This window comes from Hibiscus syriacus, unplaced genomic scaffold (assembly GCF_006381635.1).
Source record: "Hibiscus syriacus cultivar Baekdansim isolate YM2019G1 unplaced genomic scaffold, ASM638163v2 tig00001644_pilon, whole genome shotgun sequence".
NCBI classification, from domain to species: Eukaryota; Viridiplantae; Streptophyta; class Magnoliopsida; order Malvales; family Malvaceae; genus Hibiscus; species Hibiscus syriacus.
The window spans coordinates 1,126,844-1,143,159 of NW_024061878.1; the positions used below are offsets into that span (position 1 = coordinate 1,126,844).

Consider the following 16,316-nt stretch of genomic DNA (forward strand, 5'->3'; position numbering starts at 1 on the left):
TAGGGAAACCCAATATGAACTTCCTGAAGCCCCACAGTTCCTCCTTTGTGTTTTACCTGATAAAAAAATTCTGATATTTATGAATCTTGCCGAGTTTGGCATAGTGACACAGTGTATGGCTCCAACTAGTGTTAACGATCAATACCTTTCAAAATTGCTTCTAAAAATCAATGCAAAGCTTATAGGATTGAATTTGATGTTAGCAATTGAGCAAACACCTTTAATTCCAGTTGTTTCTAAGGTTCCAACTTTCATCCTTGGCATAGATGTATCTCATGGTTCTCCAGGGCACAATGATATTCCATCAATTACTGTGGTGGTCAGCTCCAGGCAGTGGTCTTTGATTTGCCGCTACAGAGAAGTTGTACGTACATAATCTCCAAAGCTTGAAATGATAGATTCTCTTTTCAAACCATCTGGCAAGGATGATGATGATATCACGAGGGAAGTTCTATTGGATTTCTATACAAGTCCAGACAAAGGAAGCCAATTTTTTATAAGGGGCAAAATTGAGGGGGCAAGAAGAAATCGACATAAGTCAAGAAGTGTAAGAGTGCACGCTGGAGCAAACAAAAATGAAGACACTCGAATCAGAGAGATAATGAAGACTGCTCATGCAACCATTCCCATCACAGATAAAAAAACATGCATCAACATAAACATACACATCATATGAATTTACACATTTGCATCTTACATTCATCACCTCATACAATAAAAAAGGGGTTTTTTCCTTCTAGTAAGGATGCTCTTATAATCTCTTTTGATAAATTAGTTTTTTCTTTCTCAAGATTGTTCATCCAAAAACATCAATCTAGTCTTTCTTAATATTGTTTTCCCTGAAATCCTTATTTCATTCTTAAAAGACATTTTTCTCCTCTCACGAGGACATCATCTAATTTTCCTTCCTCAATGTCATTTTCTCCTCTCATGAGGACGAATTCAAAAGTCCATTTTTATCAAAATAAAAATCAAATCTAATACATGAAATGAACTTCATCTTGACATTCATAAAAACATTCATGATAGTCATTCATAAATACATCATTTTTATATTGATACTTCATGAAATAAAAGCATGGTGATGACTATACGTCCTCGACACGAAGGAACAATGTCATCCAAAGATTTGACATCCTGAAGTGAACGATCAAATCTTCTAAAGGCAACTAGATCTCCTCAACATGCAGGGGCAAACTCTCTTTTACCCTAGAGATTGTTTCTTCTGAAACAAAGTTTCGTCTCGTTTGAGACAATTTTCCTTGAAAAAAAATTGATCTCACTTGAGATTGTTTTCTCTAAAAACAAATTTTGTCTCGCTTGAGACAATTTCTCTTGAAACACAAATCCTTGGTATTGTTTCTCTCGAAACAAATTTCACCTCGTTTGAGATAGTTTTCCGCAAATTTTGAAATTGTTTCACTTGAAACAAAATTGATCTTGCTTGAGATAGTTTTCCTTAAAGAAACTAATTTCATCTCGCTTGAGACAGTTTTCCATCAAAACACAAAAATTGGAAATTGTTTCACTTGAATCAAAATTGATAACATTTGAGATTGTTTTTCTTAAAAACAAATTTCGTCTCGCTTCAGACAATTTTCCCTTGAAACGCAAATTTTGAAATATTTCACTCAAAACAAAATTTTATCTCACCTGAGATAGCTCCTCTTGAAACAAATTTCTTTCCACTTATTTATTTTTCATTCAAATATTTGACAGGAATTCAACGTTAGCAAAGACTTCATTCTACAATTCCATGTTGGAAAAGAATATTTCATTTCAAGTCAATCATTGGAAACTATGACTAGCTCTCCTCAACACGAAGGAACAATGTCATTTTCAAAGACAAATTACCTCCAGATGACTAGACGGCCTCAACGCGAAGGAACAATGACATCCTCATACAATCAGACTTCCTCAACGCGAAGGAACCGTGTTGTCTCCAAATTATCTTCTAAAACAGCTAGACTTCCTCAACACGAAGGAACAATGTCATCCACTGACCAGATCTCCTCAATACAAAGGAGCAGTATCATTCTTAGACAATCAGACTTCCTCAACCTGAAGGAATCGTATTGTCTCCAATTTACCCAAATACTTCTAGAACATATTCAACACCAAATTATCTTCAGATTGACCCGACTTACTTAACAAGAAGGAACAACTTCATCTTCAACAATAAAGTTACCTAAAAGCGGCTAGAACTCTTAAACACTTATGATCAGAGTCATCTTCAACACCGTATTATCTCCATATTAACCTGATTTCCTCAACTAGAAGGAGCAACGTCATCTTCAACAAACAATTTATCTAAAAGCAGCCAAAACTCTTCAACATGGATGAGCAGTGTCGTCTTTAACACCAAATTATCTCCAGATTGACCCGACTTCCTCAACGAGAAGAGACTATGTCATCTTATGCAAATAATTTACCTGAAAGCTACTAGAACTCTTCAACACGGATGAACAGAGTCATCTTCATCACCAAATTATCTCCAGATTGACCCGATTTCCTTAACAAGAAGGAACAACGTCATCTTCAACAAACAATTTATCTCAAAATATGACCAAACTCCTCAACATGAAAGAAGAATGTTGTCTTTGATCTTTGCCCTATTCCCGATACACGATAATAGGCAAAGAAAGGAAACTGTAGACACTATAATTTATCTGGGTCCATTATGAATGTCCATACAAAATTGATCAAGCCCAATTTAAATGACCCAACAGGCCCACGTGTAAGGACCAAGTGAGCTAGGGTTTCTATCTTTTCTCCTCAACAGCCACTCACCCTGACCGTTAGATCTGTACCTCGTCCAACGGTCCAGATAAAGTCAAGACAAGCTAGGGTTTTCTTCATGAGCTCCACCAGTCGCCGCCACAAAATGTGGATTTCTTCAGCTTCCACGCACGTCGTCACCCGGTGAGATTTGCGTCGGTCACCATGATTCTCTTGCATGCATGCCCGACTACCCATATCAGGCGTGGTTTCCACCGAAAAGTCCATTTCTTCTCTCGGCCATGCAACAAAACAAAACAAAAAATGATTATTTTTCATTCTCTTTTCATGTAAACCCAAACCAAGTATAAAAACTCCAACAAAACAGTGTAAAATAGGGGGATTCTTTTTGGAACATTCGAAAAGTAGTACAAATAAAAAAATTCAGATTCAAACTAAGAATCAACCAAGGTATTTTCTTTTTTTTCGTGCTATTTTTTTCTATTCGAAAAAGTAAACAAAAACCTAATAAAGCTAGAGTTCTTACCTTAGCGGTGGGTTTTCCTCGCCAGAATAGGAGCTACCGTCGAAAAAGATGTAATCTTTAGGGTCATAAACCATCGAAAACTGGGTAACCGATCATGTAGGGGTATTATTTCGGTTTTTGATAGATTTATTTACAAAAACAAAACAAGGAAATGTGGAAGCTTTTAGTTTTTTTTTTGTTGAGTTCAGTGTCGGTCGGCCGCTACGAAAGTCGTCGTGGAAAGTTGGTGGAGGGTTTTTTGTTTAGTTTATGTCAAGAGAAAACAAAAGGGTTTTGTTTCCTTGTGGAGGTTTTTGGGTTCCAATTTTGGTTAGGGTAAAGAAAGGGGAAAGTTTTGGGGGTCGTCGGAGTCGGGTTGGTCGCTGATGTACGGTGGTCGGCTAAGTTTTTGGCCTTGGGTAAGGATCGGCCGGCAAAAGAAGTAGAGAGGAAAAGAGAGTGCTTATGAGAGGAAAAGATGAAAAATGGCTAGGGTTACCCAAAATGGTTAAAAATGTGTATATATCAAAGAAATTGGAAAAATCACGCTTAGGCCCTCTCATTATTGTCGTGTTTTAACATTTTAGTCACCAAACCTTGCGTAAAATCATGTTGAAGACCTCCTAAGATTACCGCGTTTTTACATTCCAGTCCCCAATCTCTGCATTTTATTTATTTATTTTATTTTCGTGTCTTTATTTGCATTACTTTTAATTTAGTCACTAATCAATTATACTTCATGTTTTATTTACTCTGATTCATGCCCTTTATTTTCGTTTCTTTTAATTTAGTCACTAACTTACTAACATTCTAACCTTTATTTTATTATTCGAACTAACACTCTAATATTTATTTTATCGTTCGAACTAACATTCTAATTGTTTATTTTATTTGTTCTTACTAACTTACTAACATTTTATTTTATCGCACAAACTAACCCACTATTTTCTAACATTCGAATATTCAACAACCTTGCGGTGACCTGCCATGGGGGACGACCCATATTATTTATGGTATGGGTTAAACGATTAAAAACAACTCCCTAACTTTTAAATTCCAGTATTTTATTATGTTTTTATCTTATTTTATTTTTTTTTAGCACTCTAAATTCCAGTATTTTATTTTTCTGCCGTTTAATTTTCCAACATTTATTTCAGTCCCTTTTAATTTCCAACATTTAATTTGATGTATTTACATTTGAGCATCTTAACTTACACTTCATTTTATTTTAGTCACTAATTTTGCCTATGGTATATTTACATCTAAAGCCTATAATTTTTACTATTTACGTTTTAATCTTATTTATTTATCCTCTTATTTGGCTGATATTTTATTCTTGGATGTTTGTTTACGAAGTTTGCATGTTGGTCCCTTTGTTTATGCAAGTAGGCTACCGATGTTTGACTCATGTTTTAGATTCGAAATCGAACTTGGTTATCTTTATTATTGCTACCCTTTTGTGCACATATTTATATTATTATTCAAACTTTATTTTTTATAAATCATCAATTTTTTATATATAGAAAAGATAAATTTTGTTGTAAGGGAGATCTATGAAGACACCTCCCAACTACAATGGAAAGTGTCTTTCGAAGATTTTTCGCACAAAAGGTTATTTTTTTGTATTCGATAGTTTTCTTTGTTTTACATTTTTGTATTCTATTATTTTATCTCGTTCTATTTTTATTTTATTTCTATTTTATCTTTGATATAAAAAATGTAAGATAATGTCTTTTTGTGAGGGAAATCTACAGAAAAGTCTCCTAACTATAAAAGAAGTGCATTCTCGAGAATTGTTCGCACAAAAAAACATTCTTTTGTCTGAGCATTTTTAAAAAATTTAATATAATACTATGCTCTTTTAAACTATATCCTCCATAAAATTAAAGAAACATCATTTTGTGAGGGGTATCCATGAAAAAGTCTCATAACTATAAAGGAAATGCGTTTTCAAGGATTGTTCGTACAAAACGATGTGATTTCTCTTATAAAAATAATTATATTTTTTGGATTAAATAAACAACTTTATTCTATAAAATATATTTTGTGCTCTTTAATTTTTTTTGTACCCACTACATTTATCATTTGTTATCAAAATCTCATTTCCTTATTTGCAAAAGGAACATTGTTTTAGTTTTGTTTTGAAAATTGACATCTTAAATAAATTCGAATGAATAAAATGATCGTAGTTTAAATATATTTTCGAGTTTGTAATTTCCCAACATTTAAACATCATATAATCGTTTAGGTACCAGACTTGGGCGTTGTGGGGTGCTCACCCTTCACTACATGTAATCTACTCCCGAACTCTTAAAAAATAATTTTTGGTAAAACGCATACCATTTTTTCATCTTTTAATGATTTTTGTGAACTCATTAAAATGATATTTTAGGTATTCAACTTACCTAACTCAAAGGTTGATGTCGACTCTAAAATCAAATTATTTCAAACCTAAATTTCATCTCCTTTCCCCGAATTAATTTTTTTAAGTCTAACAAATCCCCGAGGGTGAAGTTATGACACTTATGAGATTTACTTCTGTGTTTTTTAATAGGTAATGCGAATTGCAGACAAGGGTGCGGATATTGTTCGGATAACCGTTCAAGGGAAGAAAGAGGATGCTTGTTTGGAAATAAAAAACTCTGGTACAGAAAAAGTAAGTCTGGTTCTATGTAAGAACCATTTGCCACTTTTTGAACGTTCAGTCACATATGTAATAAGGAAACTAAAACTGTCACTAATTGTACCTGCAGTTTTATATACTCTGGTGATTGATATCCATTTTCGCCCCTCAAGTTGACTGAGTTGCCGAGTGCTTTGATAAAATCCGAGTCAACCCTGGAAATTTTGGTAAAATTCATGTACATTCATTTTTGTTTTTGGACTTTGATTTCAGCTATTCTGAATAAAAAGTTGGTAAATTGCAGCGGATAGACGAGCTCAATTTGAGCAATTTGAATATAATGATGACGAGTATCAGAAAGAACTTGAGCATATTGAGAAGATCAGACCACTATTCTTTTAGGCTTCAATCATGCATCATTTTCTATCCAGTTGGATTAGGGTGCCACACATTAAAAATTTAGCTGCCGATTCGATAGTATCTAGCATCTCACAGTGATTCTTTAAGTATGTATCGGTTTTGCTATGCATATTGATCAGCCCTTCCCCATAAATTATGGCAGGTTTTTACTCCATTGGTTGAAAAGTGTAAGAAGTATGGAAGGGCGATGCGTATTGGAATCAACCACGGGAGCCTTTCTGACTGTATAATGAGCTACTATGGGGATTCTCCTAGGGGAATGGTGAACATTTATCTTATCTCTTGCTGCTTGACAGCTTTCATCTGCATTTTCTTATCGTAAGCATCCGATTAATTGTTTTTTTTTTTTTTTTTTGGTAAAACAGGTTGAATCTGCATTTGAGTTTGACAGGATATGTAGAAAGCTGGACTACCATAATTTTGTCTTTTCAATGAAAGCAAACAATCCGGTTGTCATGGTCCAGGCTTACCGTCTGCTTGTGGCTGAAATGTACGTTCATGGCTAGGATTATCCACTAATCTGGGAGTCACTGAAGCCGGAGAAGGTGAGGATGGAAGGATGAAATTTGCGATCAGCATTGGGACCCTTCTTCAGGTACCTTCACAGTACATATAGAGCATAGTCAACAGAAGCTATTACTATTAAAAGTTCTCAATGCTTGTGGTCCTGCAATGCTCCGCAGCTAAGGTGATTTTTAAAATGTGTTCGGAAAGTCTGGCTCATTTGTTGATAATATGATCTTATACTTGCAGGATGGCTTAGTGACACAATCAGAGTTTCACTGACCGAGCCACCAGAGGAAGAGATAGATCCATGCGGAAGGACGGCTAACCTTGGAACAAAAGCTGCTGAACTTCAGCAAGGGGTGGTAGGATTCGGAAACCTTCATTAATTAGACATGTTTTATCACTTCAAATACCATTATTTTGAGTACCTTTCTTTCTGACACGAAATTTCAAACAGGCATCATTCGAGGAAAAGCAGAGACATTACTTTGATTTCCAGCGTTGATCTGGTCAACTGCCAACACAAAAGGAGGTTAGCCATAAATGCCTCGTGTTCATCGTGTTAGCTGATCCTTTTCCCTGAACTTTTCTGAAAGGTGAATTTATTTCTTTATAGGGTGAAGAGGTGGACTATCGAGGCATCTTGCATCGTGATGGCTCGGTTCTTATGTCGGTTTCCCTGGATCAGTTGAAGGTAATTACTCCCCACCCCCCTGCAGGCAGCAGAGCTCTTATACAAGTCACTTGAATCAAAGCTGGTTGTTGGCATGCCATTTAAGGTCTACTCTAGATCCATTTACCCTATAAAATTGGGTTACACTATGTGGGGTTTCACCTCAACTGTATTGTAATATGTCGATACAGGACTTGGCAACGGTGGACTCAATCATACTGAGGGAGCTTCCACCGGTAGATGACAGCGATGCTGTAAGAAGCTGTTTTCTTGTCCTTTCTCGCACTCTCTTATCTTCGCAAAAAATCGAAACTAACGGACACTATTCATTGTACTATAACCAGAGGCTGGCTCTTAAAAGGTTGATAGACATAAGCATGGGTGTCTTAACGCCTTTATCGGAGCAGTTAACAAAACCGTTGCCTAATGCTATCGTTCTAGTAAACCTTGAGGAATTATCAACTAGAGCGGACAAGCTTTTGCCAGAAGGTGGTGCTGCTTATTTGCTCATATGATATCAATTCATTCACCTTGCAGGTACGCACTTGGCTATATCCGTGCGTGGCGACGAGCCCTACGAAGAGTTGGAAATCCTTAATGACGTTGACGCTTCAGTACTTCATAATGTACCCTACAATGAAGATAAGGCGGCCGACTGCATGCAGCAAGGAGGTAATATAACAATGACTTGATTTGCTTATATGTTATAAGATTAGTGCTATTTCGGTTATGCTAGACTTGTTTTATAATTATGCTTCCACAGGTTATTTGAGTATCTATCGGAGAATTGTCTCGATTTCTCCGTAATCCATATTCAGTTTCCAAATGGGATTCACAGGTAACTAAAAAGCCCCATTCTACTTGTTGGTCAAGTTATGAATAGGTTACGGTTTATAATGTTCTTTTTTCCGACATGCAGGGATGACTTGGTCATTAATGCTGGTGCCAATGCCGGAGCCCTTCTGGTGAATGGACTCGGGGACGGTATCTTATTAGAAGCCCCATATCAAGATATCGATTTCCTCGGAAACACTTCTTTCAACTTACTTCAGGGCTGTAGAATGAGAAATACCAAGACGTATGAATCTTATCTTTTAGTCGAAAACCCTCGACAATCTTTGAAGATACGTCTAATGTGGCATGTGTTCTGGTCGCAGGAGTATGTATCATGCCCATCTTGAGGCAGAACATTGTTTAACCTTCAAGAAATAAGTGCACAAATACGAGAAAAGACGTCGCACTTCCTGGCGTTACGGTAATAACTAGCCTGCAATGTATAGTTGAACATGGAGAAGATAGTTGAGTCGATAAATAATGCAAATTCATTTTGTTTCAGATTGCAATTATGGGATGCATCGTGAATGGCCCAGGAGAAATGGCTGATGCAGACTCCGGATACGTTGGTGGTGCTCCAGGAAAAATTGACCTTTATGTAGGCAAGGTAAGAGCATTTCATCATGCCTTTGCAAATCATCGGGCAGTTCCATGGGAAAACAAAAGGGCTAACTACATAGTATATCACTCCTGTCCATTTTGGTCACTCAACTATTAATATTTTCAAAATCATACATAACGTTACGTTTTAGTTTTATTTTGGTCATCTACCATTAAAAAAGTAACAGAATTGCCGGCGAGTTTTTTTTTGAAAAAAATCAATGATGATATGGCATTACCTTATACTGACACATTAACGTCACTAATAATCTTTTAATGGCGGGTGGTCAAAATGAAATCAAAACATAATATTAGATATGAATTTAAAAATAATTGAGTGATCAAAACATAACAAAAGTGGTAGTTGAAGTATTAAACCAAAAAAAACTAAAAATGCAACAGAAAACATGAATTGTTAGGTAAATTATTTGAACGTAACAAGTAAATGGATTGTGTCTCAGAGTATTGTTAAGCGTGGGATTGCCATGGAGCATGCAACCGACACTCTGATACAGCTGATAAAAGATCATGGGCGATGGGTAGACCCTCCTGCTGAAGAATAAGCCTGCTCATCCATCCAGTTCCATACAACAATAATAATTCACACCCTAGTTGCAGCCACTTAAATGCTTCAAACATGTACGCATTACTTCTCTACATGGAAAACATATATAATTGTGCGTTACTACTACATGGAATGTAGAAGGTAAACTATATAAATTTAGTCGCTGAAGTATGGATAAATTTTTTTCCCTACTAAAATTTTAGAAAATAACAAAATGATCAGTAACGATATTGAAAATAAGAAAACCATCATTGTACTGTTAAACGTTGTTATCCGTATCATGAAAGGGTATTTGAGCTGTCATTTTTTGGTTGCATTGGCTAATATCTTGACGGACCAATTGACTTGCATCGAAGTATACATAATTTTTACATTTATTAACCCTAAATGTCCAATTTCTTAAATCCTAAATTCAAAGAAAGAGAGAATGGAAAGGATCTTAAGCAGTAAAATGACAGAAATGAACAAGAAAGATTTGAAAGTGACAGATTGAAGTTTTTTTTTTAACCTTTTTACTGATTTGCGTAGTAGAGACCGAAGAGGAATAAGATTAACGAACCAACTAGTTTCATCTCACAGCAGCATCAATGCTCTCAAAGCCTATAGGGCTTGGTTGGTCCATAACACTGAACCAAGTTAAAATTGGCCCAATATCTGTAAACGGGTTAATTATTTAGCCTAATACTACACAAAGCAAATTATTTACGGGTTTATGACATTTATTACAGTAACTTGGAACTCGTCAGGACGATATGATGAGTTTTAATAAAACATATTTTTTTATTCAAACTTTTTATCTTGATATGATAAATTCTAATAAAAAAATATTTTATTAGAATTTGTTACATCGATATGATGAGTTTAAATAAAAAATATTATTTGGAAAAATTAATCACATCAACATGACGAGTTTACCCTGCAGTATATCGTTTGTTGTTGATTGTAAAATAAATTTTAAACTGATCTATTGGACAAATTAATTTTTTCGACTGGCCTAACGAGAAAAAAAAAAACGAACCAACCCCACGATGAACAAAGGTAAGACCAGAGCAAACATGAGCATTGTGGCTGGGTTACAATGAACAAAGCCCGAAGTCCATTGTTGGCTCATTAATATGCTCTCAAAGCCTAAGGGATTGGTTGGTCCATAACACTGAACCAACGATATCTCAATGTTCTAAATATGTCCTAAAACAGAAATTAAGATTTTAGACTGAAACAAAAAAAAAAGTTCTAAATACGTCCAAGTCAACTTTTTGTAATAGAGATAATAATTTTTAATGTTACCATGATCACTTTGCTACATTTCAATAATATTAATAACCGTTTTATTACTTCTAAAATTTTAGTAGAAAAAAACATCCATAATGATTATTTATATGATTATATATAAAATTTATTGATCCATAACATATATCAATTATTTGTGATTTTTTAAACAGAAAATTGTTCTGAAATAGAGCTGCAATTCGGAAGGCAAAATTCTTCAATGGACCCATGCACCTATTCATGGAGATGTCGCATTAAACCCTTTCAATCATATTATAATTTATAAGAGGGGCCACAAGCAATTAACTTCATACCATCCCCCATTAAAGAAGATACATTAACAAGAGACAGTTGTCATGAACTATGAATTATTATAAGCAAAAACTTATAAGAATAGTATATGTTGAAATTTTTTATTGATTATTGATTATAAGAATAGTATATGTTAAAAATTTTATAGTTAATACAAATATATCTCATAGACACAATTATTCGAAAATAAAACCAAGTGAGAATAACACCTCTAAATACTAAAGCCAATTGCTAGATTCAAGAGTGGTAAAATAAACTGAAAAAAATAGTCAAAAGGCCCAAACCATAACTCGAATTATTGAGAGAAAAGATTGGATTGATTCTATACAAACCACCTTGATAAAATATTTTTTCAAAAGATTAGAGAATAATACTCATTCGTTGAACCAATTGAAAATTCATCAAATAAACGAAATTAGAAAGGAAAATAAAGTCCAAACATTGGGGGGGGTTTTTCTTGAACAAATGACCAAAAAAGCAGAAAAATAAAACAATTATAGTAAAAACAAAATGGATATGATTGACTAATACTAATAATAGTGTAAAATACACTACTAATGGAAAATGCGACTACAATAATCTAATCTCCTGTAAAAATAGTCTAAAGAATATAGCATAATAAATTCAGTTCGTCAACTAATCACAATAACAAACTAAAATCAAATGCAAGTAGAAATAAATTTTAATATAACCTCTTCTGATCTCTTGTTTGCTTTAAACTGTATAATATCCGCCCGGTCTTCTTCTTCAGAGAAGTTCTGCCCTGGCGGCGTATCCATACTGAGATCTCCTGATGTTATCTTGTCTCTTCTTGTAAACCAACCCACCGACAACAACCAAACACGCTGCAACAACCACGGCAACAACGATTCCCGCTTTTTTTCCACCGCTCATTCCTCCACCACCGCCGCCGCCGGTATTCTCTTCGCCTACGTCTGCATTGACGTTGCTGTGGTTGATATCGCTGGCTTCTTCCGGTGAAGGAGCAGGAGAACTCGGAGACGGCGGTGAACCTCCTTGTTCAAGATCTGATGGAGATGGCGCCGGAGGAGAAGAACCCAAAGCCGGTGAGATTGCTGGTGGAGAGTCAGGAGTAGGCGCGAGATGCGGAGGCAAGTTCGCTCCGAGTGAAGGCGGCAGTGACGGTGAATAGTCGGCGAAGGCGAGTTGAAGAAGTAGGAAGAAAGCAATGTTAAGGGAACAGAGTTTAGCCATCTCAGTAGATCTGGCGAAAATACTTGAAGAAGAGAATGCAGTTGAAAAGATAAAGCAAGGGAAGTTTGAAAAAGAGAGAGAGAGGGGGGAGTATATATAGATTGGAGTAGATTTAGGGAGGAAAATTATTTATTTATTATTTGCATCGAGAGTGTGGGACGGAGTGAAATACTGAATTTTATTTCTTTATTTACCTATCAACAAAATTACCTTCATAAACATGGGCTACCAATCTCAAATCCACGGTAATTAATTTTAGGGTAAACTACCGACTTCGTCACTCAGCTATTATGTAGTTTTTATTTCTGTCACTCAACTATTCTTTTTCAAAATTATATCGAATGTAACGTTTTGATTTTATTTTGATAAATCAACGATGATATCGATGTGTCACCATAAGATACTATCATATCAGAATTAAAAAAATAAAAAATAATCTCAGTATCATTGTTAACTTTTTAACGATGATTGATTAAAATAGAACCAAAACATAACGTTAGATATTATTTTGAAAAAATAATTAAGTGATCAAAACAAAAACTAAATAATAGGTGAGTGGCCAAATAGATAGTTTACTCTTAATTTTCTATATTAATTGGTGTTTTATTTTTTAAAAAATAAATATATTTTATTGACTTACAATTAGGTATATATCATGAGTTTAAACATGTTTATATCTAATTTAATTAAAAGAATCAAACAATCATGTTTGAAAAAAAATTAAAAATATACTAAAAGAATTATTTTTATTTTATTAAAAATGATAATATAATAATAATAATAATAATAATAATAATAATATACTTTAAATTAAATCATAATTATTTTATTTTCAAGATGTTAGCTTTTTTTTTAAGTTAAAGATGATAGTTTTTTTCTGATTAATCTCGAGTAAGTACAAGGTTATATCTATTCAAATATAACACTTAACATTTCGACATTGAACGCTCACACCCCTAGCATCTTTGGTGTAACACCCATCTCCTGTATACTTTCCGTACACGAGATAAAGATGTCATATCACTTTGAAACAGTTTTTCCTTTGAAATTCCGTAAAAAAATGTTTCTTTTTATAAAACATTATAATTAAAACTAATATAAAACTAATATCACTTTGAAAAATTGTTCCTTTGAAATGTTCGCACTTCATCATTTTACATCAGTTTAGATAAAAAGGCTTTTCAGAGCGTGTTTACTGAATCTAATACATGCCAGCTAAATACATCAAAAGTAGACATGAATGTCTTACTGTTACTAATGAGGCGAAACTTGCTTGATGATGTCCAAATATCTCCTTACTTCGGTAGTATCCAAACCTACGTGTGAAATCAACACACGTTAAGTAATTTCTTAGTGAGGCATACTTAACCATAAGCTAACTTATAAACATAAGTATAGCATAATAATTCTAACATCGATTAACTCTTTTTAATTTATTATAAACCTTATAAATTGCACCCTTAGTGCTAAAATGGTAATTTACCAACTTTCTATTCGTGTTCATTTATTAAGATGCACACGTAGTGCCTGTACGGTTATTTATCAGCTCATGATGAATTTTGTGGTTTTGCTCACTTAGTGCCTGTACGGTTATTCATCAACTCATGATGAATTTCGTGGTTTTGCACACTTAGTGCTTGTACAGTTATTCATCAACTCATGATGAATTTCGTGGTTTTGCACACTTAGTGCCTGTACGATTATTCATCAACTCATGATGAATTCTGTGGTTTTGCACACTTAGTGCATGTACGGTTATTCATCAACTCAAGATGAATTTCGTGGTTTTGCACATTTAGTGCTTGTACAGTTATTCATCAACTCATGATGAATTACGTGGTTTTGCACACTTAGGCCTGTACGGTTATTCATCAACTCTTGATAAATTTCATGGTTTTGCACACTTAGTGCATGTACGGTTATTCATCAACTCATGATGACTTTCGTGGTTTTGCACATTTAGTTCCTGTAGTACACGTAGTATTGATATACAATTGCAACATATATTTTTAACAATATTTATTTATAACTATTGATGTATGAAGATACTAATTTTTTACCCATATTATAAATATTATTATTATTGTTATTATAATAATTATTATTATTATTATTATTATTATTATTATCATTATTATTATTATTATTATTATTATTATTATTATTATTATTATTATTATTATTAAATATATTAAATACATATATAAATAATATTAAATTACAAAGCCCAATCAACCGGCCCAAAACCCAAACCAAACTGAAACCCAAAACATTTAGGGTTTCAGTTAGGGTTTCCTAACCCTAATCCTATGCTCAGCCGCCTCTAGCCAGCCACCTCAGACTGACCGTTGGATCTGGTATGATCCAACGGTCCAAGAGCCTCCAGATGGAAACCCTAGGGTATGATACCCTAGGGCCACACGGCCGCCGCTGCCACGTCCCAAACGAAGGCTCCAGAAGCTCCAACGCCAGCCGTCCACGCCATGGCTAAGGGGTGAGTCACCACTGGTAGTCCGGTGACTCACCGAAACCCCCTCTTCGGACCGGTCCGATGGCCACACCGGTGGTGGCTATAAAAGCCACCACCCGAACCTGCAAGAAAAAAAAAACGGAGACAGAGACAAAAAATAGAGACAGAAACAGAGAGAAGAGAAATACAGAGAAACAAAATAAAAAAGGCTACCAACGATCTCAACAACAACGTAGAAAAAAAAAACAGAAAGGAAAGAAAAAGGAAGAAGAAAAACTTACCGAGGAAGCCGACCACCGGATCTCACCAAAACCTTCGACAAACCGAAGGTATATTTTTTAGATTTGCTCCGATCGGAAGCCGTTTAAAAGAAAAGATTATCGGAACCGTCATTAGGACAGTCTGATCTACATTTCAGTGTAAAAAAAAATATTCCGGCCACCGGATGTGGTGGCCGGCGGCGGACTTGACGGTGGCCGGCGGCAGAAGAACACCGGTTGACGGTGGCCGGCCGGCTGGCTTCTCTCTGTTTTAGAGAGAAGCGAGAGAAAAATTCTCTCTCTCAGAGAAGAGAGAGAGAGGAAAAATAAAGAAATGAAGCTGGCCTTTCGGGCCAGCCGGTTTTGGACCTTATATAAGCCTTCCCGAACGACGTCGTTTCGGGAAGGACTATGCGCGTAATTAGATAATAGTTAAACCCCGTCTGCCGTCCTCCGAACTTGTAAACTTTACATTTTAGTCACTAAATTGAATTCATAATACTTTTAATTTGATCTTGAAATTTTAATTTTATTTATTTTAGTCCTTTATATTAAAATAATATATTTAGGATAAATAACAGATTTAATCCCTTAATTTTAATAAATAATATTTTAATCCCTAGTTTATATTTTTAATTTATTTTATTATAATATCCGAATTTTAGATAATTTTATTTTAGTCACTAAATAGATAAAATAAAGAAATAGCATGTTTAATCCCTAATATTTTGATTAATTATGAATTAGGTTTTTAATTTTACTTTTACTAAAATTTAGTCATTTATTTTAAATATTTTTAGCATTTTATTGTGTTTAAATATATAACTCTAATGGTATTTTTATTTCAATTTTACTTGTTTATATTTTTAAATATTTTTATGTATTCCTAAATATATATATAATAAATAGTAATTAATTTTTTTAATATTTAATATCGAAGAAAAGGACAATCTTAATACAACTGGATGTCCTATTCTGATATTTTAAAATTAAAAATTAAACAATATTATTTAAATTAATATTTATCAATATCAAAGAAAAGAGCTGTCTTAAGGCACCTAGAAGTTCTTTTCTGATATTTTTAAATAAATAAATATTTTTTTATATAATTTTGAAATAATAGGATTATAAATTAAATATATTTTTGAATTTTTAAATTTTAATAATGGAGACAATTTATAATTAAAAAGTACCAATTTTGGGCGTTGTAGGGGTGCTAATCCTTCCCTAAACGTAACCGACCACGAATCCCTTTTTATTATTAAAAAAAACGAATTTTTGGTTATAAACGCAGATCAGTTAATTTTTTTTATTGATGTTTTCT

The 16,316-nt window shown here is 34.1% G+C and overlaps 1 protein-coding gene and 1 pseudogene across 1 annotated transcript; one reads left to right on the forward strand and one right to left on the reverse strand.

Moving 5' to 3' along the window:
* LOC120129252 overlaps window positions 1-9,464 on the forward strand; it is a 47,162-nt pseudogene extending 37,698 nt beyond the window's left edge.
* A 2,330-nt stretch (window positions 9,465-11,794) lies between these two features.
* On the reverse strand, window positions 11,795-12,262 carry LOC120129978 (classical arabinogalactan protein 7-like). Its single transcript, XM_039147351.1, has one exon. The coding sequence runs from the start codon at window positions 12,260-12,262 to the stop codon at window positions 11,795-11,797; it is 468 nt and encodes a 155-aa protein (XP_039003282.1).
* Window positions 12,263-16,316: the final 4,054 nt, after the last annotated feature.